At 47.6% G+C, this 21,827-nt stretch overlaps 1 protein-coding gene across 3 annotated transcripts in view; it reads right to left on the bottom strand.

Moving 5' to 3' along the window:
• LOC141069356 (sodium-dependent proline transporter-like) overlaps positions 1-21,515 on the bottom strand; it is a 64,714-nt gene extending 43,199 nt beyond the window's left edge. The window contains exons 1-2 of one of the 3 annotated variants that reach the window (XM_073558835.1): positions 20,875-21,515; positions 14,114-14,362 (exon numbers count right to left, since the gene is read on the bottom strand). In XM_073558835.1, coding sequence (XP_073414936.1) covers positions 14,114-14,362; positions 20,875-20,982 — 357 coding nt within the window. In that variant the 5' untranslated portion in view covers positions 20,983-21,515. The remainder of the gene's footprint in view (positions 1-14,113; positions 14,363-20,874) is intronic. The other 2 variants (XM_073558833.1, XM_073558834.1) reach the window with 2 other exon arrangements.
• Between the last annotated feature and the right edge of the window lie 312 nt (positions 21,516-21,827).

The raw sequence follows: 21,827 nt of genomic DNA, 5'->3' as shown, positions 1-21,827 counted from the left end.
TTTATGATGACCAAGGAATAGGGAAGGGGAATTTCCCATTACTCAGTTCAGGTGCCCAGCCAGCCCCCTTGTATATTATAACCTATGAATCGAGAGATAAGGAAGATGGCTGATGCCCATATAAGTATACAAGCCAGCCCCTTTACACAACAGCAAATATATAGACAGTAGGTGGCTGGTTTGCTTATGGAGTTGAGCAGTCAGACAGACCCCGATCTTTAAACCCATCACGGATGGGGCTGGCTACATAGAACACAGGATGGAAGTGATCTGCTGTGACAGACACCAATATCTGAAGATTGGGCACCCATTCTTTCTCCTATATACAGTACTTTGAAAAAGCCCCCCAAGTAAAATTCTGAGCAACAAATTGCCTGAAGAAGTCACATAATTAGTACATTGCATCCACCTAGGGGTGGTTTCTTCTCAGTATAAGTATAGCTGTTCTGTGAAGGTCTCAGAGGTTTATGTGAGAATATTAAGGATCAAACAACATCATGAAAACAAAGGGGCCCACCAGACAGGTCAGGGATAAAGTGGTATAGAAGAGTAAAGCAGGGTTGGGTTATAAAAAATAGCCCAAGTTCTGAACATCCACGGAGCACTGTGCAATCCATCATCCAAAAATGGAAGGCGTATGACCCAACTGCCAACCTATCAAGATATGGCCGTCCACCTAACATCCAAGCAAAGAGCACCAATTAGAGAAGCAGCCAAGAGGCCCATGGTCACTATGGAGGAGCCGCAGAGGTCTACAGCTCATGTGGGAGAATCTGTCCACAGGTCGACTATTAGTCAAATTTGCCACAAATCTGGCCTTTATGGAAGAGTAGAAGAAGGAAGCCATTTTTGAAAATAAACCACGAGAAGTCCAATGTGCAATTTGCTATAAGACATGTAGGGGACACAGCAAGCATGTGGAGGAAGGGGCTCTGGTCAAATTAGACCAAAGGAGAACTTTTTAGGCTAATTGCATAATGCTGTGTGTGGCGACAAACTAACACTGCACATCACCCTGAAAACAACATCCCCATCGTCACATGTGGTGGCAGCATCATGCTGTGGGGAGGCTTTTCTTCAGCAGGGGCAGGGAAGCTGGTCTGAGGTGACAAGAAGACAGATGGAGCTAAATACAGTGCAATTCTGGAAGAAAACCTGTTAGAGGCTGCAGAAGACTTGAGACTGGCTTGTAGGTTCACTTTCCAGCAGGACAATGACTCTCAACATCCTGCCAGAGCTACAATGGATGGTTTAGATCAGAGCATACTCGTATGTGTGAACAGTCCAGGCCTAAATCCCAGAGAATCTGTGACAAGACAGGAAAATTGCTGATTGCTGTATCCAATCTCACAATCTCACTGAGTGAAAGCGAGTGTGCAAAAAAGGGGCAAAAAAAGTCACTTCTGGATGTGCAAAAAGACCCCAAAAGACGGCAGAAGGAAGTGCAGCAGAAGGTAGTCCTATAAAGTTTTGGCTCAGGGGAGCTAAGCCGTTAGGATGAGGAACAACAAAGCCAAGGGGCCAAGAAGTGATGGAGACAATAGGATGTGAAATGATGGATAGATCGGAAATAATAAAGATAAAAAAATGATAAATCGCCTTATTTGTCAAGGATTGCAGCCAATGAGGTCGTATCTCAACCTACCCGCTGCTTTTTTGTAGTGAACAGCTCTCTGATGCCTCCTAATGTTCAGACAATTAAGCGATTGACCGATGATCAACGGAGGAGGCCGCAGGCTGTTTCCACTAATAGGCTGGTGGTTATCAGGGAATTAACAGTGATCGTATGGTATATACACCTCCAATTAAAACGCATGGAATATATGTATATACCCCTGAAACAGTCACTGTGAACTCCACCATAACCCCAGACTACTCAATGCTACCACCAGTAGTTTATACAGGCTGATTGGAGGACTGATTCTGGTAATGAATTGCTTCAGGAGAGCGGTTTACAGAACAAAAGGAACAGAACGATTACATTTTATATTTAATCCAAAATGATAGGCAGTGTTTGTAAAAATGATACAAAAGATTTTACAAAAGGGGACAAAATAATACAGTGTATACAATTACATAAAATAAAATTGATTCAACAAAAGAAACTTACTACAACGATAACAGATAAGATTCGGCCTAGGATTCGGCCTAGCAAAAGAGTGCTTCATTTGAAGAACATCCAGCGGACAGGAATCATGCATACAGTGATATGTATCTTTCTATAGGAACACAGATCATAATTATGTCTTGCGCTTTTATCAGCACCTGAGTTACACTTACACCTCCCCCCATCGTGATGACCTCACGTGGACCGTGTTGTGGGATGGCCTAAGGATTTTATGAAATTCCAAACTTATGTCATAACTTCAGTCCTGATGATTATATTAGTTCGAGATTTCTGCAATATTTTTTATCAGGATATTATCGTTACCCAGAGACCAAACAGGACATGGCTGTTGTCAGTTATCTGGCCACTATGGATTTGGGGCTTATAGGCAGGTGTTACAGTTATGAAAAAAACATGCATCTTCTTCACTGATTAGCCATGAAGCTGAAAATGTATGTCCCATCTCCATCAGATCTAAAACTCCAATATTCATAATTTCCTTTTGGAGACAGACGTCTATTGTATATGTATAACGTTTCCTCTGAGGGAACCCAGGTGTCATTTAAATTTGGGATGAAAAAAAGGCTCTTCCATGTCTCTACGTGTAAACACGGGTACCTTTGTTCCAATCCTCTAAAACAGGGGTGGGGAATCTTTTTTCTGCCAAGGGCCATTTGGATATTTATACCATCCTTTGGGGGCCGTACAAACTCCGCCCACAAAGTACATCCTGACTCTGGCACTGGTTTCATGACTTAATCTTTCATTGCATGCCCTTCGAAGATTAGTAGTGAACACAGCGTGTGTGCTAACAGAGCAAGAAGAAATTAATGAGCGTGTGGCAATCAAAATACAGCTCCCTGCCCAAGAATGCAGTCCCTGAGAATCTGCTTGGGGGCCTGATAAAAGGACATTGTTTTTTCGTGACATATTGTACTTCATGTTCGTGGTAAAATTTCTTTGATATAATTTGGGTTTATTTATGAAAAAAACGGAAATATGGCGAAAATTTTTAAAATGTTGCAATTTTCAAACTTTTAATTTTTATGCCCTTAAATCAGAGAGATATATGTCACAAAAAATAGCTAATAAATAACATTTCCCACGTGTCTACTTTACATCAGCACAATTTTGGAAGTTATAAGGGTTAAAAGTTGACCAGCGATTTCTAATTTTTACAACAAAATTTACAAAATCATTTTTTTAGGGACCACATCACATTTGAAGTCACTTGGAGAGGTCATTATGACAGAAAATACCCAAAAGTAACACCATTCTAAAAACTGCACCCCTCAAGGTGCTCAACACCACATTCAAGAGTTTATTAAACCTTTAAGTACTTCACAAGAATTGAAGCAATGTGGAAGGAAAAAATTAACATTTAACTTTTTCCCCAAAATTTTTCTTTGGACACAATTTTTTTTTATTTTGTCAAGGGTATCAGGAGAAAATGAACCACAATATTTATTGTGCAATTTCTCCTGAGTACACCGATACCCCATGTGTGGAGGAAGACCAATCTTTAGGCGCACAGCAGATCTCAGAAGGGAAGGAGCATCATTTGAGATTTTGAATGTCAAATTGTCTAGAATAGAGAGCGGACGCCATGTTGCGTTTCGAGAGCCCCTGATGTACCTAAACAGTGGAAACTCCCCATAAGTGACCCCATTTTGGAAACTAGAACCCCCAAGGAACTTACCTAAATGTGTAGTGAGCACTTTGAACACCCAAAAGCTTCACAGAAGGTTATAACGTAGAGCAGTAAAATTTAAAAAAATCATATTTTTTCCACAAAAATGATCTTTTCATCCCCAATTTTTATTTTCCCAAGGGTAACAGGACTCCAAAAGTTATTGTGCAATTTGTCCTGAGTATGCTGATACCCCATATGTGGGGGTAAACGACTATTTGGGCGCATGGCAGAGCTCGGAAGGGAAGCAGTGCCATTTGACTTTTTTGGCTGGAATTGAGATTGGACGCCATGTCGCGTTTGGAGAGCCCCTGATGTGCCAAAACAGTGGAAACCCCCCACAAGTGACCCCATTTCGGAAACTAGACACCCCAAGGAACTTATCTACATGTGTGGTGAGAGCTCTGAACCCTCAAGGGTTTCACAGAAGTTTATAACATAGAGCCGTAAAATTAAAAAAAATCATTTTTTCCACAAAAATTATCTTTTCATCCCCAATTTTTATTTTCCCAAGGGTAAAAGGACCCCAAAGGTTGTTGTGCAATTTGTCCTGAGTATGCAGATACCCCATATGTGGGGGTAAACCACTGTGTGGGTGCATGGCAGAGCTCAGAAGGGAAGGAGCGCCGTTTGAGTTTTTCAATGCAAAATTGGCTGGAATTGAGATCGAATTGATGTCACGTTTGGAGAGACGCTGATGTGCCTAAACAGTGGAAACCCCCCACAAGTGACACCATTTTGGAAACTAGACCCCCAAGGAGCTTATCTAGATGTGTGGTGAGCACTTTGAACCCCCAAGTGCTTCACAGAAGTTTATAACGTAGAGCCTTGAAAATAAAGTAATCATTTTTTTCCACAAAAATAATCTTTTTGCCCACAAATTTTTATTTTTCCAAGGGTAACAGGAGAAATTGGACCCCAAAAGTTGTTGAGCAATTCGTCCAATTCGAGTACGCTGATACCCCATATGTGGGGGAACCATTGTCATTTCCTTACTGCGATCTTTGGGAGGCAGAATGCACAAATCCACAAAAGGTGAAGAATTGGTGTTATTTTTTACGCCGTTCCTCGTGCGGTATAAGTGATTAGGCGTCTTTATTCCTCGGGTCGGTGCGATTGCAGCGATACCAGATTTATGTCCTTTTTCCGTGTTTAGCTTCTGTCACACTAAAAGACGCTTTATTTTGGAAGAATTTTTTGTAAGAAGTTTTTGCATCGCCGTATTTTGAGACCTATGATTTTTCTATATTTCAGCCGACAGAGACATGTGAGGTTTTGTTTTTTGCGAGACGAGCTGATGTTTTTATTGGTATCATTTTCGGGAACATAACGTTTTTTGATCGCTTTCTATTCAGATTTTTGTGGAGGCAGAAAGAACAAAAACTAAAAAATTCAGTGTTTTTTTTTTCCTCCGTTCCGCGTCCGGTAAAATTCATAAAGCGGTTTTATTCTTCGGGTCACTACGATTACAGCGATACCTCATTTATATAGTGTTGTATGTTTTGGTGTTTTTTACACAATAAAAAAACTCTTATAGAAAGAATAATTATTTTTGCATCACTTTATTCTGCGAGCTATAACTCTTATTTTTCCGCTGATGACGCTGTGTGGCGGCTCGTGTTTTGCAGGACAAGATGACGTTTTCAGCGGCACCATGTTTATTTATATCCATCTTTTTGAATGCGTGTTATTGCACTTTTTCCAAGCAATTCAAATAAGGAATATATTCTTGGACTTTGAGTGCGCTGCTAGACGAATTCAATAACCACACAAGGTTAAAAAAGTTAACCCTTTTTAACCTTGTGTGGTTATTGAATTCGTCTAGCAGCGCACTCAAAGTCCAAGAATATATTCCTTATTTGAATTGTGGTACGGTTCCGTTGTGGACCGCTGGACGTGCAGCAGGCTGACTCACTATATAAGCTTTATTTTATCTTTGAGAAGGTGAGTTTAACACATTCAGTAATTGAATATTTTACCCGGATAAGACCCTATTGCGCTTTTGTTTCAACCTTCTAGTGAAAATAAACTTTTTCCAAGCAGTATGATGATACCGCTTGGAAAAAGTATAATGTGCTACTTTTTGGTTTTTTTTTTACAGTGTTAACTGAAGGGGTTAACTAGGGTGACGATTTTATAGATGGGATTTTTACAGATGCGGCAATACCAAATATGTGTATTTTTGGGTTTTTTTTTTTTACATAAAAATGTGTCTTTTTAGGGGATTTTTTACATTTTTTTTTTTTACATATTTTTTTAAAAATGTTTTTTTTTTTTTTACCTTGTCCCTTTATGGGACTTTCACTTTCGGTATAATACATTATACTTATGCTGAAAGTTGCTGACACCATGCTGTGAGCATGGTCTCAACAGCTTTCCGTAGGTGGATGACCCAGAGGTTGTCATGACACCTCTGGGTCATCATGGCACAGATCGGGGGACGCCAACCTGAGGCAGAGGTAGCAACCTACCCTCTGCCGCCCCCCACTGAACGCTGCGATCGCGCTTGATCGCAGCACTCAGGGGGTTAACAGCGGGGGGCAGCGGGGATGCCGCTCCCAGCTGTCAGTGCAGAAAGCTCAGCCACTGCAGCGCTGAGCTCCTGCACTGATCGGGCAGGAGAGGCTGAAATTTCAGCCTCTCCTGCCCGATCGCTGCTGTGCTTGGTCGGTCAGATTGACTGACCAATCACAACGATTGGGGTGCAGGGACCGGCCTGCAAGGGTCCCTGCACCCCTTGCTGTGCCTCTCAGCTGTCATAGACAGCTGTCGGCACTGAACAGTCACTGCGTGTTTACATGCAGTGACAGTTCAAAGGGATGACGTGCACAGTCCGTCCTGGTGCGGGAAGTTACCTCCTGCCATGGCGGACTGTGTACATCCATAGACATTAAGAGGTTAAAAATAATAAAAATAAAAGAATCAAAAGCTATTGTATCTCTAAATAAATATTTGAATGAAAACAAACACAAAAAAAACCCACAAAACAATAAAAAGTAAACATATTTAATATCACCGCCTCCACAACGACCCGACCTATAAAACTTTCTCACTAGTTAACCCCTTTAGTTAACACTGTAAAAAAACAAGGCAAAAAACAATGCTTTATCATCATACCGCCAAACAAAAAGTGGAATAACACGTGATCAAAAAGACGGATATAAATAAACATGGTGCCACTGAAAATGTCATCTTATCCCGTGAAAAAAAAAAAAAAAAAAAAAAGTTACAGCTCTCAGAAGAAAAGGGTTGCAAAAATAATTTTTTCTATAAAATAGTTTTTGTGTAAAAGCTCCAAAACATTAAAAAAAAAAAAAAAAAGATATAAACGAGGAATTGTTGTTATTGTACTGACCCGAAGAATAAAACTGCCTTATCAATTTTACCACACACAAAACGACAATCATAACCCCTCCCGAAAAAGAAATTCCTGTATTACTGGCTTTTGTTCTTTCTGCCTCCCAAAAATCAGAATAGAAAGTGATCATATAATGCCACGTGCCCGAAAATGGTACCAATAAAACCGACAACTCGTCAAGCAAAAAAAAAGACCTCACATGATTGTGGGCCAAAATATATAAAAATTATAGCTCTCAAAGTGTGGTAATGCAAAAACTAGTTTTCACAATAAAAAAAAAAAAAGTGTCTTTTACTGGGTGACAGCAGCCAAACATAAAAATCCGCTATATATCTGGTATTGCTGTAATCGCACCGACCCGAAGAATAAAGTAGTCTAATCACTTATACCGTACGATCACAGAAATGTACTCCACATTACAGACTAGTGTATGGCTCAAAAATGTAACCCAAGAAAATGCTTCAATGATTTTTGGGTGTGTAATATAACACAAAAGAAGGACCTCAAAGCACAAAATATTTGATGGATCAAAATATTAAAAATAAAAAAACAAAAACAAAAACTGCAGCTCTGCAGCTATGTATTTGCCACTGGACTGCACAGGCCTTATCTCTGTCTACAGACTGGATTCTGTCACTGTCCCTGCTCCTGTGACTTTCTCCCTCCCTAGGCTAAATGCAGATTGTATGTGATACAGATGATTATCCATTAAAAGGGCTGTTAGTATGAAAACTCAACTTCATCACCAGCATCAACACTACAGGCCTCTGATTTGTTATACTGTCCACACCGGCCTAGACAAGCACTCTCTCCCTCCAATACGGAGTGTCACAGAGCTGTGCAATGGCGTTAGTGTGCAGAGCTGGGTGGCGCCTGTACTTTTATAATCTCTGATGACTCTATGTGGCCAACCAACCATAGTAAGGCCACAACCAAGATGGCTGCGGCATTACAGTGACTGGCAGGCAATCCCTGCATGCTTATAACGAGCACATCTGAGTACCATGACACTGGAGTGATAACAGAGCACTGAGCACATTCACTCATCCCTAGTAATGGCCGCCTTCTGCAGAGCTGTGTGTGATTATAACTGACACATCTGCGGCCTCCAGCTCACAGACGGTATAATGTTACAATACAGCAGAGCTGAGAGAGAAGCAAATTATGTGTAAGAAGACAGATTTTCTTTCTCCTGTCCTGCGTTACTTGTCTCACTGGTATCTCCAGGCACCATAGGCCCCGGAGCTCGGAAGAGGTCTTTTATATAAAAAGTGATAAGAGATGATTTCTCAGCAACAACACATCTAATACGAGACACAGGGAAGACTCGTCAGCCGCCTATAACATGGCTGCCCATGTGAATAGTTTGGATAGGTCAAATGTGGTGACAGATTCCCTTTGAAGGGATTGGTCACTACTAGGACAACCCCTTCTTAAACTAAATGCTCGGCTCTGTTCCCACTGTATCGGTGCTCGCTCTCCCCAGGGCTGTGATGCATGTGCTGTGACATGTGATGCCCGGCGCCCAATCAGCATTGACATCACTGTCTCCGCCTTCTGACAAACTGAAAATGAAGAGGCAGTCTGGCTCCAGCTGATCTCTGGCTTCCTCTTCATGTTCAGTTTGTCCGAAAGCAGAGACAGTGAAGCCATCGCTGATTGGATGCCAGGCATCATGTGTCATTCCACATTACAGCCCCAGGGAGAGCGAGTGCCGACACCGTGGAGCGGCGCCGGCACAGGAGGCGAGTATAGGCCTTAATATATTTTATCGGGGCCAAACATTTAGTTTAAGAAGGGGGTGTCCTAGTAGTGGACAATGTCTTCAGTGGTAATAGTTTCTTTTTGTTTTTATATCAGGGAGGGAAGGTCTGAAGAGAATTCTGAAAACATTTTGTCTTACTATTCAAGGCAAAAAGTCAATTTCTTCTGACTGATCTTCAGGTCGGGGGGGGGGGCCTCAGCCTCATGTCGGGGAAGGAGGGCTCTGCCTAAAGCTGTTATAAGAGGATGAATTCCTGTACGGAGTCAGGATGAATTAATTGTACGGAGTCATGGAAACATCCTCAGGGACGCCTGACCCTGGATATTACCAGACATTGCAACAAGGAAGGGGTTAAGTGTTCACCACGCCCCAAACAAGAGATGGAAAAGTTAATATTTCCTTACTGACCAAGGGTAGACGGCGCTGAGAGATCTTCTCCATCCTCAGGATCAGCATGTGACACTGACAAGGCACAGAGCCCACTTAGGACACACTACAGCTCCACAGTAAATCGCACCAAGCAGAAGCCCCCAACCTGAATACTGGAACAGAGGACGGCAGAGAGGAAATAACTGCTGCTACAGTCAGGAGACACCAGGGGTCGTGAGGTCAAGAGCCACGATGCCAGAGTGCACAAGAGGCTAAGGGGCCCCCAATGCCAGAGGGCACGAGAGGCAAAGGGGTCCCCATTGCCAGAGGGCACGAGAGGCAAAGAGCCCCCAATGCCAGAAGGCACAAGAGGCAAAGAGCCCCAAATGTCAGAGGGGACAAAGAACCCTGATACCAGAGGGCACAAGAGACAAAGAGCCCCGATACCAGAGGGCACAAGAGGCAAAGAGCCCCGATACCAGAGAGCACAAGAGAAAGCCCTGATACCAGAGGGCACAAGAGAAAGCCCCGATACCAGAAGGCACAAGAGGCAAAGAGCCCCAAATGCCAGAGGGCACAAGAGGCAAAGAGCCCCCAATGTCATAGGGCACAAAGAACCCCGATACCAGAGGGCACAAGAGACAAAGAGCCCCGATACCAGAGGGCACAAGAGGCAAAGAGCCCCGATACCAGAGGGCACAAGAGGCAATGAGCCCCGATACCAGAGAGCACAAGAGGAAGCCCCAATACCAGAGGGCACAAGAGAAAGCCCCGATACCAGAGGGCACAAGAGAAAGCCCCGATACCAGAGGGAACAATAAAGAGCCCCGATACCAGAGGGCACAAGAGACAAAGAGCCCCGATACCAGAGGGCACAAGAGGCAAAGAGCCCCGATACCAGAGGGCACAAGAGGCAAAGAGCCTAGATTCCAGAGGGCACAAGAGGCAAAGAGCCTAGATTCCAGAGGGCACAAGAGGCAAAGAGCCCTGATACCAGAGGGCACAAGAGACAAAAAGCCCTGATACCAGAGGGCACAAGAGGAAAAGAGAACAGCAGTGACTCCACAGCTCCGACTATGTTCTCCGTTTAAATGAACCATCAGCTGAATGATGAGGATGATGATGAGGGCCGTGTGATGGATAATTCCAGTTACTTGGTCACTTTATAGCCAATAACATAACATGTTCTCTTGAATCACGTGGCAACGTGTTATATATGTAATCCTGGGTGTGTCACCACTGTGGCCCAGTTATATTACTGGGAGCATTATCAGCCGATGACTCCGAATTCCATAATGCATTACATCATCATCATCCTGATCTTAAAGGGACCAATCCACATCCATAGCCCCAACCGTCCCGGAGTCAGTGGGACTGTCCCAATTTGAAGGCTCAGTCCCATGTCCAGGCACGTCAGGGCTTTTGTCCCAGCTTCTATACTCACCTGTTTCCGACGTCTTCAGTGCTCCTTGGCTTCTCCTCCTTGGAGCATAAATTATATTTATTCACTTCTCCTGCCATCCCCATGTTCACAAGCAGCAGCCCTACGGATGAGCCACAGCTCATACTGATACACAATGGAGAATTTGGTAATCTTGACCTGTATTGCAGGCAGTGGTCAGGGATCCCGAAAGCAGTGGATACATGTACATGGGATACAGCAGTGTATTTCTTTGTTCTTGTGAGCTGAATGAAAAAGTCAGAATTTTTTGTTCCTATAAAACTACTAAAAATAATAAAAAGGCAATTACAAAAATGTATTTTTTTTTTTTTTTTTTAATAACTTCCCCAGTAATAGAACCCACAACCTTCAACATTACAGGCAGGAACAAAAGCTACTGAGACACAGGCTCCGGTGATGTCAAGGGGAGACTTCTGTGTACTTGGTCTGTACTGCAGGCTCTGACTCCTCAGGCAGATTACATAGAGATACATTGTGCACAGCAGTGGATTTTTAGGTCTCTATTCTAGAGAGAGAATAATAGATTTTTTTCTTCCTGCAAAGTTACTAAAAAAAACCTCCCCCAATATATTATCATTTTGAATGCGTTTTTTTTTAAAAAAATGATCACAAATCAGCAAATAACACAACATATTTGGTGTCCTTGTAATCATAATGACCCGCATACCACAGTGATCAGATTATTTACAGGAATCAGTAAATGGCGTAAAAAAATGGCGTCATTGATGTCTTTCCTCTATTAAATCCACAGAAAATAAAGGAGTAACGTAGCGTAAATGCTGCGTTTTTTCTGCTCCTTTTTTTCTGCAGATGTCCGCACCAAATGACGTAATAACAATATTCTTTGATTATTTTGTGCTTTCTGCGTTTCTCTTATGCATGTACCAAAATAATGCAGCGTTTTTAACGCTTTTTAAAAGGACAGAAAAGATTTGATTCTGTGCTTAAAAATGCAACAACGTTTTTTCCTATAGAGAAAAAACTGCACCACAACCGCAGAGCTCAGCAGTGTCTTTAGACCACAGAGGGTGAAGAATTCATGGAATCACATCCACTTTGTTTGGACATTTATGTTCACATGTAGCGTAAACGCTGCATATTCTCTGCGGTGTTTAACTGTCAAAGCAAAGTGGATGTAATTTCATGAGAACGGCGCCCCCTGTAGTCCAAAGACAACGCTGAACTGTGCGGTTTTGGGGCTGTCTTCAAGGAGGACCCTAAAAAAAAAAAGCAGGTAAAAAACTGCAGATACTTTATTAATTGCAGAATCAAAGATTTTCTGCCCTATAAAAAGCACATTAATAACGCGGTTTCACATCTGCACCAAAAACGCATCAATTAAGAGGAAAAGGGACTAAAAAAATGCAACTAAAATATAATAGAGAAGATTGTTATTGTGTAGTTTGGTGCAGATCCTGCAGAAAGCAAAAAACATTTCGTCCTTAAAGACACCAGATGAAGGTAGTAACGTAGTCATGTAGTGAAGTTACATAAAGATGAAAAAGTTCTGGCGGCTACGACTGTGAATGAAGGAACAAAAAATAATCCCCAGGTCCCAACTAGAGATGAGCCGGTTGTACAGAGGACGTCGCTCCGGCCCTGGGGGGATCAAAAGCCGCCGAGGACCCCGGAATATTAGAGATTCACAGCCTCCCATCCAGCCGTCTACTACCACTGACCAGGACCAGAGACCCGGGAATCCATCGGCTCTTCTCTAGCCATAACTATCCTGGAGACAGCGCATGGGCCCTCGGAGACGGCAGACAGCCCCCCGATTTGGGTCTACACCCTGCAGTCTCGGGCGTCTGCTGAATGCCCCTCACTACCAGCGCCCCTCTGACAACTCCTCCTGCCAGGGGGAGAAATGGTAAATGGCCGTGGATCGGGGTGTGACCAGAGATGTGGCCAAAATTTGCCATGGTGCGCTATGCATGCCGCATAATTTTCCCCTCTTTCTGTTCCACGAAGGTTGGGAGGTCTGCCACGTCTGTACTGATATCCAATCAGAAAGAACTACAGTCCACCACCAGGAGCCAATCACAAGCCAGGAGCACTAAGCCACACCCCAGGAAGTGTCATCTCAGCCAATCATCATGTACTCCCGATGCGTTTGTATAGGGCCCAGGGCCGCTCTATGGTTCTAGGGTTCTGTTCACATCTGTCTGTAGTTTCCGTTTATACCCAATGGCTGATGTGTGCATGGTCCCGCTGCCGGGACTTGTGGGGATCACAGGGCGCTAATTCCTCATCATTGTCAAGATTTCTGCTTGCTGTCAGTAAACTCTGTGCTTTGTCTGTGAGATGAACACTCCAAGAGAGTAGCGCTCTGTGGACGTTTGTTACAATGTATCGGTTCAGGTAAAATGTACAGTTGTGCTCAAAAGTTTACATACCCCGGCAGAATTTTTGCTTTCTTGGCCTTTTTTCAGAGAATATGAATAACAACACAAACTTTTTCTCCACTTATGGTTAGTGGTTGGGTGAAGCCATTTATTATCAAACTACTGTGTTTTCTCTTTTTAAATCAGAATGACCCTGATCAAAAAAGTTTACATACCCCATTTCTTAATACCGTGTATTGCCCCCTCTAACATCAGTGACAGCTTGAAGTCTTTTGTGGTAGTTGTGGATGAGGTTCTTTATTTTCTCGGATGGTAAAGCTGCCCACTCTCCTTGGCAAAAAGCTTCCAGTTAGTTCCTGTAAATTCCTGGGCTGTCTAGCATGAACTGCTCACTCGAGATCTCCGCAGAGTGGCTCAATGATACTGAGGTCAGGAGACTGAGATGGCCGCTCCAGAACCTTCACTTTGTTCTACTGTAGCCAATGACAGGTTCACTTGGCCTTTGGAGCGTTGTCATGTTGGAACGTCCAAGTACGTTCTATATGCAGCTTCCAGGCTCATGATTGCAAATTTACCTCCATTATTTGCTGATAACGTGCTGCATTCATATTTCCTTCATCTTTGTGCCTTTGTAGCCCACACATCCCCAAAACATCAGCGATCAACCTCTGTGCTTTACAGTAGGAATGTTGTTCCTTTCATCATATCTGAAAAAGGAGGATGAATGAACTCATGGAGATCAACATCCAACACTGCGGAGACACCATCACATGTTTCTCAACACAGTGATTCTAGAGCACTGCCCCCTTATGGGAAATATGTAAAAACATACACAAGCCGCGGAGACACCATCACGTTTCTCAACGCAAGCAATGACTAGCCAGGTCTTTCCTTCCCGGGGAAGTGTCTCCGCGGCTTGTGTATGTTCCTTTCATCATAGGCCTTGTTGACCTCTCTCCAAATGTAACATTTATGGTTGTGGCCAAAAAGTTCAATTTTGGTCTCATCATTCCAAATTACCTTGTTCCAGAAGTTTTGAGGCTTGTCTCTGTGCTGTTTTGCATATTGCAGGCAAGAAACTTTGTGGCACTTGCCCAGTAATGGCTTTATTCTGACGACTCGACCATGCAGCCCATTTTTCTTCAAGTGCCTCCTTATTGTGCATCTTGAAACAGCCACACCGCTAGTTTTCAGAGAGTCCAGTATTTCAGCTGATGTTATTTGTGGGTTTTTCTTTCCCCATGACTCACAATCCAGAAAGGTCAGTGGCTGGATGAAAGATGCAAGAGTCAGTCTGAATCCCAGAAACTCACTCAACTTTTATGCACACACACTGATTACAAGCAAATAAGTCACAGGTGAGGATGTTTCCTTTAGTAGCCAGTCAAACCCATTTGTATCAACTTCTGTGCATGTTATCAGGCCAAAATCACCAGGGTATATGAACTTTTGATCAGGGTCATTTGGATGTTTTGGGTTGTCATTACGATTTAAAAAGAGAAAACACAGTAGTTTGACAATAAATGGCTTCACCCGACCACTAACCATGAGTAGAGAAAAAGTTTTGGTGTTATCATTCATATTCTCTAAAAAAAAAAAAAAAAAAGACCAAGAAAGCAAAAATTCTGCCGGGGTATGTAAACTTTTGAGCACCACTGTTTCAGCCTGGTACAGTCACACTGGATACAATGTAACAAACCCTCAGCTATATGAACAGTGGCTGCAGGAGCTGCTTAGGAAGCTTCCTGCCTCTGGGTGTGAACAGCCATTGTATTTCTAGATCTCTGCTTGTTGTCAGCGATCGGAGGCAAAGTCTATTGTGAAGTTGTAAAAATGTTGTTATTAAAGGAGGAAGCGAAGATAGGACGCTAGGACAATGACGAAGATGCCACCGTTACCCGCTGTGTTAGGCTAGTTTCACACTAGCGTTTATTCGACGCAGCGCACGGCGCCGCTAAGCCCCGCCCCCTGCCGGCTCCCTGCCCGCCCCATCCGGTCATCGCCGCCTACTATCGCACATGGCCGCTTGCGATCTGCGCACCCTATCTTTAGCATAGGGTGCGCAGATAGTGCGCTGGCCGTGCGCTAGTAGGATTTTGGCGTGCGCCCGTGTGCGCCGAACGCAGCATGTTGCATTTCGGCGCGCTCAGCGCACCTTCAAAAATGCGCACGCCAAAATCCTACTAGCGCACGGCCAGCGCACGATCTGCGCACCCTATGCTAAAGATAGGGTGCACAGATCGCAAGCGTCCATGTGCGATAGTAGGCGGCGATGACCGGATGGGGCGGGGCTTAGCGGCGCCGTGTCGAATAAACGCTAGTGTGAAACTAGCCTTACCCACCAGGCCGACGTTACCCGCCGTGTTACCTGCTGTCATGGACGTGATTTGTGGAACCACTGTGCCTCGGACCACGGACAGTCTGGAGGGGTGTGACTATGTGAGCATCGGACTTCTCACTAGAGCCTCTGATGGTGAAGTTAGACTTGGCTCCCAATGAACGTCAGGTGCCACTCCAGGACAGACCAACTGACGTTCAGCAGCTGGACCCAGAATGATAGACTGGATGGTGCAGCAGGCACAGTTTGAATCAGAGTGCAGCAGGCAAGAGCTGCACCAGAGTGCAGCAAGAATTGGTACACAACCTTACACAACTTAGATTGCAGAACAGGAAGGCTGCTCAGGCACCTCCCCAGTGAGGAAGAAGCAATATATAGATAATGCCCCACAGATATTGGCTGGGGAGGAAATAGCAAGTGCACGCGCTGGTCCTTTAAGGCTGTGTGCACACGATGCAGATTTGGAGCGGATCTGCAGCAGATTTTACCGCGCAGAAACGTTGCATATCCGCATTGTGATGTACAGTAGCCTTAAAATCAATGAAAAAAAAAAAAAACGCTGTGCAGACGCTGTGGATTTTTCCGCGCGGTTTTCCTGCGGTACAAAATCCGCAGCATGTTACTTCCTTTGTGCGGTTTTCCATCTCCCCTGTCACCAAATCTGCAGGGGGAAAACCGCAGTGGAAAACCGCACAAAAACCGCAAGAAAACAGCATGGAAAATGGAAGAAATCCGCAGGAAAAATGCAGGTCATTTGACCTGCGGATTTCTTCTATTCTGCACGGAAAAATCCGCAGAGCCAAACAGTACGTCTGCACTCAGCCTAAGAGGGCAGGAGCGCGTGCTCTAAGGACATGGCTGGAAGCCCGGCTGGAAGCATGCAGAGCATCGTAAAGGGAAGAACCAACCGCAGCGCGAGTGAGTGAAGTGATACCCCGGAGACCCTGCTGTCAGACCAGGGATCTGACATGGTGCTAACACCCGCCGCATTACCTGCCAGTACGCAGTTAGACTATGTGCACACGGTGCGGATCCTCCCGCGGATTTTTCCGTGCGGATTACTAGGTTTCACTGCGGCTTTTGTGCGGTTTTCCCCCTGCGGATTTGGAGAATGGAGCAGGTGGAAAACCGCACAAAAGAAGTGACATGCACTTCTTTTAAATCCGCAGCAAATCCGCACTTATTTTTCTGCACAGCTTTTTTTTTTCCATTAATTTACATTGTGCTGTAAATCACAGTGCGGACCTGCAGCGTTTCTGCGCGGAAAAATCCGCTGCGGATCCGCAGGAAATCTGCACCGTGTGCACATAGCCTTACCCACCAGGCCGCCACAATATCTGCCAGGCCGGGTGTATCCAACAGTGATGTCACCGACGCTGTATACAGCGGAATATACGGATATTTATAGTTCAGTGATAAGATGACAACATTATAATGTATCACACCTCAGTGCCCCCCTCGTCTCTCTCTGACACCTCAGTGGCCCCCGTCTCTCTCTCTCTCTGACACCTCAGTGGCCCCCGTCTCTCTCTCTCTCTGACACCTCAGTGGCCCCCGTCTCTCTCTCGCTCTCTCTGACACCTCAGTGGCCCCCGTCTCGCTCTCGCTCTCTCTGACACCTCAGTGGCCCCCGTCTCGCTCTCTCTCTGACACCTCAGTGGCCCCCGTCTCGCTCTCTCTCTGACACCTCAGTGGCCCCCGGCTCTCGCTCTCTCTCTGACACCTCAGTGGCCCCCGTCTCGCTCTCTCTGACACCTCAGTGGCCCCCGTCTCGCTCTCTCTCTGACACCTCAGTGGCCCCCGTCTCTCTCTCTCTCTGACACCTCAGTGGCCCCCGTCTCTCTCTCTCTCTGACACCTCAGTGGCCCCCGTCTCGCTCTCTCTCTGACACCTCAGTGGCCCCCGTCTCGCTCTCTCTCTGACACCTCAGTGGCCCCCGTCTCGCTCTCTCTCTGACACCTCAGTGGCCCCCGTCTCGCTCTCTCTCTGACACCTCAGTGGCCCCCGTCTCGCTCTCTCTCTGACACCTCAGTGGCCCCCGTCTCGCTCTCTCTCTGACACCTCAGTGGCCCCCGTCTCGCTCTCTCTCTGACACCTCAGTGGCCCCCGTCTCTCTCTCTCTCTGACACCTCAGTGGCCCCCGTCTCTCTCTCTCTCTGACACCTCAGTGGCCCCCGTCTCTCTCTCTCTCTGACACCTCAGTGGCCCCCGTCTCTCTCTCTCTCTGACACCTCAGTGGCCCCCGTCTCTCTCTCTCTCTGACACCTCAGTGGCCCCCGTCTCGCTCTCTCTCTGACACCTCAGTGGCCCCCGTCTCGCTCTCTCTCTGACACCTCAGTGGCCCCCGTCTCGCTCTCTCTCTCTCACACCTCAGTGGCCCCCGTCTCTCTCTCTCTCTCTCACACCTCAGTGGCCCCCGTCTCTCTCTCTCTCTCTCTCTCTCTGACACCTCAGTGGCCCCCGTCTCTCTCTCTCTCTCTCTGACACCTCAGTGGCCCCCGTCTCTCTCTCTCTCTCTCTGACACCTCAGTGGCCCCCGTCTCTCTCTCTCTCTCTCTCTGACACCTCAGTGGCCCCCGTCTCTCTCTCTCTGACACCTCAGTGGCCCCCGTCTCTCTCTCTCTGACACCTCAGTGGCCCCCGTCTCTCTCTCTCTCTCTCTCTGACACCTCAGTGGCCCCCGTCTCTCTCTCTCTCTCTGACACCTCAGTGGCCCCCGTCTCTCTCTCTCTCTCTCTGACACCTCAGTGGCCCCCGTCTCTCTCTCTCTCTCTCTGACACCTCAGTGGCCCCCGTCTCTCTCTCTCTGACACCTCAGTGGCCCCCGTCTCTCTCTCTCTCTCTCTGACACCTCAGTGGCCCCCGTCTCTCTCTCTCTCTCTCTCTGACACCTCAGTGGCCCCCGTCTCTCTCTCTCTCTCTGACACCTCAGTGGCCCCCGTCTCTCTCTCTCTCTCTCTGACACCTCAGTGGCCCCCGTCTCTCTCTCTCTCTCTCTCTGACACCTCAGTGGCCCCCGTCTCTCTCTCTCTCTCTCTGACACCTCAGTGGCCCCCGTCTCTCTCTCTCTCTCTGACACCTCAGTGGCCCCCGTCTCTCTCTCTCTCTCTGACACCTCAGTGGCCCCCGTCTCTCTCTCTCTCTCTGACACCTCAGTGGCCCCCGTCTCTCTCTCTCTCTCTCTCTCTGACACCTCAGTGGCCCCCGTCTCTCTCTCTCTCTCTCTCTGACACCTCAGTGGCCCCCGTCTCTCTCTCTCTCTCTCTCTGACACCTCAGTGGCCCCCGTCTCTCTCTCTCTCTCTCTGACACCTCAGTGGCCCCCGTCTCTCTCTCTCTGACACCTCAGTGGCCCCCGTCTCTCTCTCTCTGACACCTCAGTGGCCCCCGTCTCTCTCTCTCTGACACCTCAGTGGCCCCCGTCTCTCTCTCTCTGACACCTCAGTGGCCCCCGTCTCTCTCTCTCTGACACCTCAGTGGCCCCCGTCTCTCTCTCTCTGACACCTCAGTGGCCCCCGTCTCTCTCTCTCTGACACCTCAGTGGCCCCCGTCTCTCTCTCTCTGACACCTCAGTGGCCCCCGTCTCTCTCTCTCTGACACCTCAGTGGCCCCCGTCTCTCTCTCTCTGACACCTCAGTGGCCCCCGTCTCTCTCTCTCTGACACCTCAGTGGCCCCCGTCTCTCTCTCTCTGACACCTCAGTGGCCCCCGTCTCTCTCTCTCTGACACCTCAGTGGCCCCCGTCTCTCTCTCTCTGACACCTCAGTGGCCCCCGTCTCTCTCTCTCTGACACCTCAGTGGCCCCCGTCTCTCTCTCTCTGACACCTCAGTGGCCCCCGTCTCTCTCTCTCTGACACCTCAGTGGCCCCCGTCTCTCTCTCTCTGACACCTCAGTGGCCCCCGTCTCTCTCTCTCTGACACCTCAGTGGCCCCCGTCTCTCTCTCTCTGACACCTCAGTGGCCCCCGTCTCTCTCTCTCTGACACCTCAGTGGCCCCCGTCTCTCTCTCTCTGACACCTCAGTGGCCCCCGTCTCTCTCTCTCTGACACCTCAGTGGCCCCCGTCTCTCTCTCTCTGACACCTCAGTGGCCCCCGTCTCTCTCTCTCTGACACCTCAGTGGCCCCCGTCTCTCTCTCTCTGACACCTCAGTGGCCCCCGTCTCTCTCTCTCTGACACCTCAGTGGCCCCCGTCTCTCTCTCTCTGACACCTCAGTGGCCCCCGTCTCTCTCTCTCTGACACCTCAGTGGCCCCCGTCTCTCTCTCTCTGACACCTCAGTGGCCCCCGTCTCTCTCTCTCTGACACCTCAGTGGCCCCCGTCTCTCTCTCTCTGACACCTCAGTGGCCCCCGTCTCTCTCTCTCTGACACCTCAGTGGCCCCCGTCTCTCTCTCTCTGACACCTCAGTGGCCCCCGTCTCTCTCTCTCTGACACCTCAGTGGCCCCCGTCTCTCTCTCTCTGACACCTCAGTGGCCCCCGTCTCTCTCTCTCTGACACCTCAGTGGCCCCCGTCTCTCTCTCTCTGACACCTCAGTGGCCCCCGTCTCTCTCTCTCTCTCTGACACCTCAGTGGCCCCCGTCTCTCTCTCTCTCTCTGACACCTCAGTGGCCCCCGTCTCTCTCTCTCTCTCTGACACCTCAGTGGCCCCCGTCTCTCTCTCTCTGACACCTCAGTGGCCCCCGTCTCTCTCTCTCTGACACCTCAGTGGCCCCCGTCTCTCTCTCTCTGACACCTCAGTGGCCCCCGTCTCTCTCTCTCTGACACCTCAGTGGCCCCCGTCTCTCTCTCTGACACCTCAGTGGCCCCCGTCTCTCTCTCTCTCTCTGACACCTCAGTGGCCCCCGTCTCTCTCTCTCTCTCTGACACCTCAGTGGCCCCCGTCTCTCTCTCTCTCTCTGACACCTCAGTGGCCCCCGTCTCTCTCTCTCTCTCTGACACCTCAGTGGCCCCCGTCTCTCTCTCTCTCTCTGACACCTCAGTGGCCCCCGTCTCTCTCTCTCTCTCTGACACCTCAGTGGCCCCCGTCTCTCTCTCTCTGACACCTCAGTGGCCCCCGTCTCTCTCTCTCTCTGACACCTCAGTGGCCCCGTCTCTCTCTCTCTGACACCTCAGTGGCCCCCGTCTCTCTCTCTCTGACACCTCAGTGGCCCCCGTCTCTCTCTCTCTGACACCTCAGTGGCCCCCGTCTCTCTCTCTCTCTCTGACACCTCAGTGGCCCCCGTCTCTCTCTCTCTGACACCTCAGTGGCCCCCGTCTCTCTCTCTCTGACACTTCAGTGGCCCCCGTCTCTCTCTGACACCTCAGTGGCCCCCGTCTCTCTCTCTCTCTGACACCTCAGTGGCCCCCGTCTCTCTCTCTCTCTCTGACACCTCAGTGGCCCCCGTCTCTCTCTCTGACACCTCAGTGGCCCCCCGTATCTTTCTGTCTCTTTCCCGCTCTCTCACCTGTGCTGGAGATGTGTTAGCCACGGTCTCTGACCCTCCGGGGGTCTCGCTGGGCTGCATGTCTCCCTTCTGCAGACCCTGGCTCCAGTGCTCGGGGGGCAGCTTCATGTGTCCGGGGTGGATGGAAGCAGACAGCAGTTGGAATCAGACACCAGCACTGACTGCACAGACAGGCTTACCTGCGCCAGGTGTGCTGGGCCCACCCCCTCCCATGTCATCACTCTGTCACCATGACAACAGGACCTGACCCAACCTGTATTGTCCTTCACAATAATGATTCCGGCTTCCTCCTCCCCCGCTGCCTCCAGCAGAGACCCTCACAGCCCCTGTCCTTGGCACTGCTCAATCCTAATACCCAGGTGACCATCGAGCTCCAACGGCATCTGAGGAAGGTAAGACAGCCGCGTGTACAGAAACTGCAACAATGTACAGAAACCACAACAATTTACAAAGACACTGACCGCAACAATGTAAGGAAACCGCAATAATGTACAGAAATCGCAACAATTTACAAAGACACTGACCGCAACAATGTACAGAAACTGCAACAATGTGCAGAAACCACAACAATGTACAAAGACACTGACCGCAACAATGTCCAGAAACCGCAACAATGTACAGAAACCACAACAATGTACAAAGACACTGACCGCAACAATGTACAGAAACTGCAACAATGTACAGAAACCACAACAATGTACAAAGACACTGACCGCAACAATGTCCAGAAACCGCAACAATGTACAGAAACCACAACAATGTACAAAGACACTGACTGCAACAATGTACAGAAACCGCAACAATGTACAGAAACCACAACAATGTACAAAGACATAGACCGCAACAATGTACAGAAACCGCACTAATGTACAGAAATCGCAACAATGTACAAAGACACAGACCGCAACAATGTACAGAAACCGCTGCAATGTCTAGAAGCTGCAGCAATGTGC

The sequence above is a fragment of the Dendrobates tinctorius genome, unplaced genomic scaffold (genome assembly GCF_039654945.1).
Source record: "Dendrobates tinctorius isolate UK_male_01 unplaced genomic scaffold, ASM3965494v1 ptg000259l, whole genome shotgun sequence".
Lineage (NCBI taxonomy): Eukaryota > Metazoa > Chordata > Amphibia > Anura > Dendrobatidae > Dendrobates > Dendrobates tinctorius.
The sequence above is the reverse complement of the archived record's forward strand: the minus strand, read 5'-3'. Positions and strand labels throughout refer to the sequence as shown.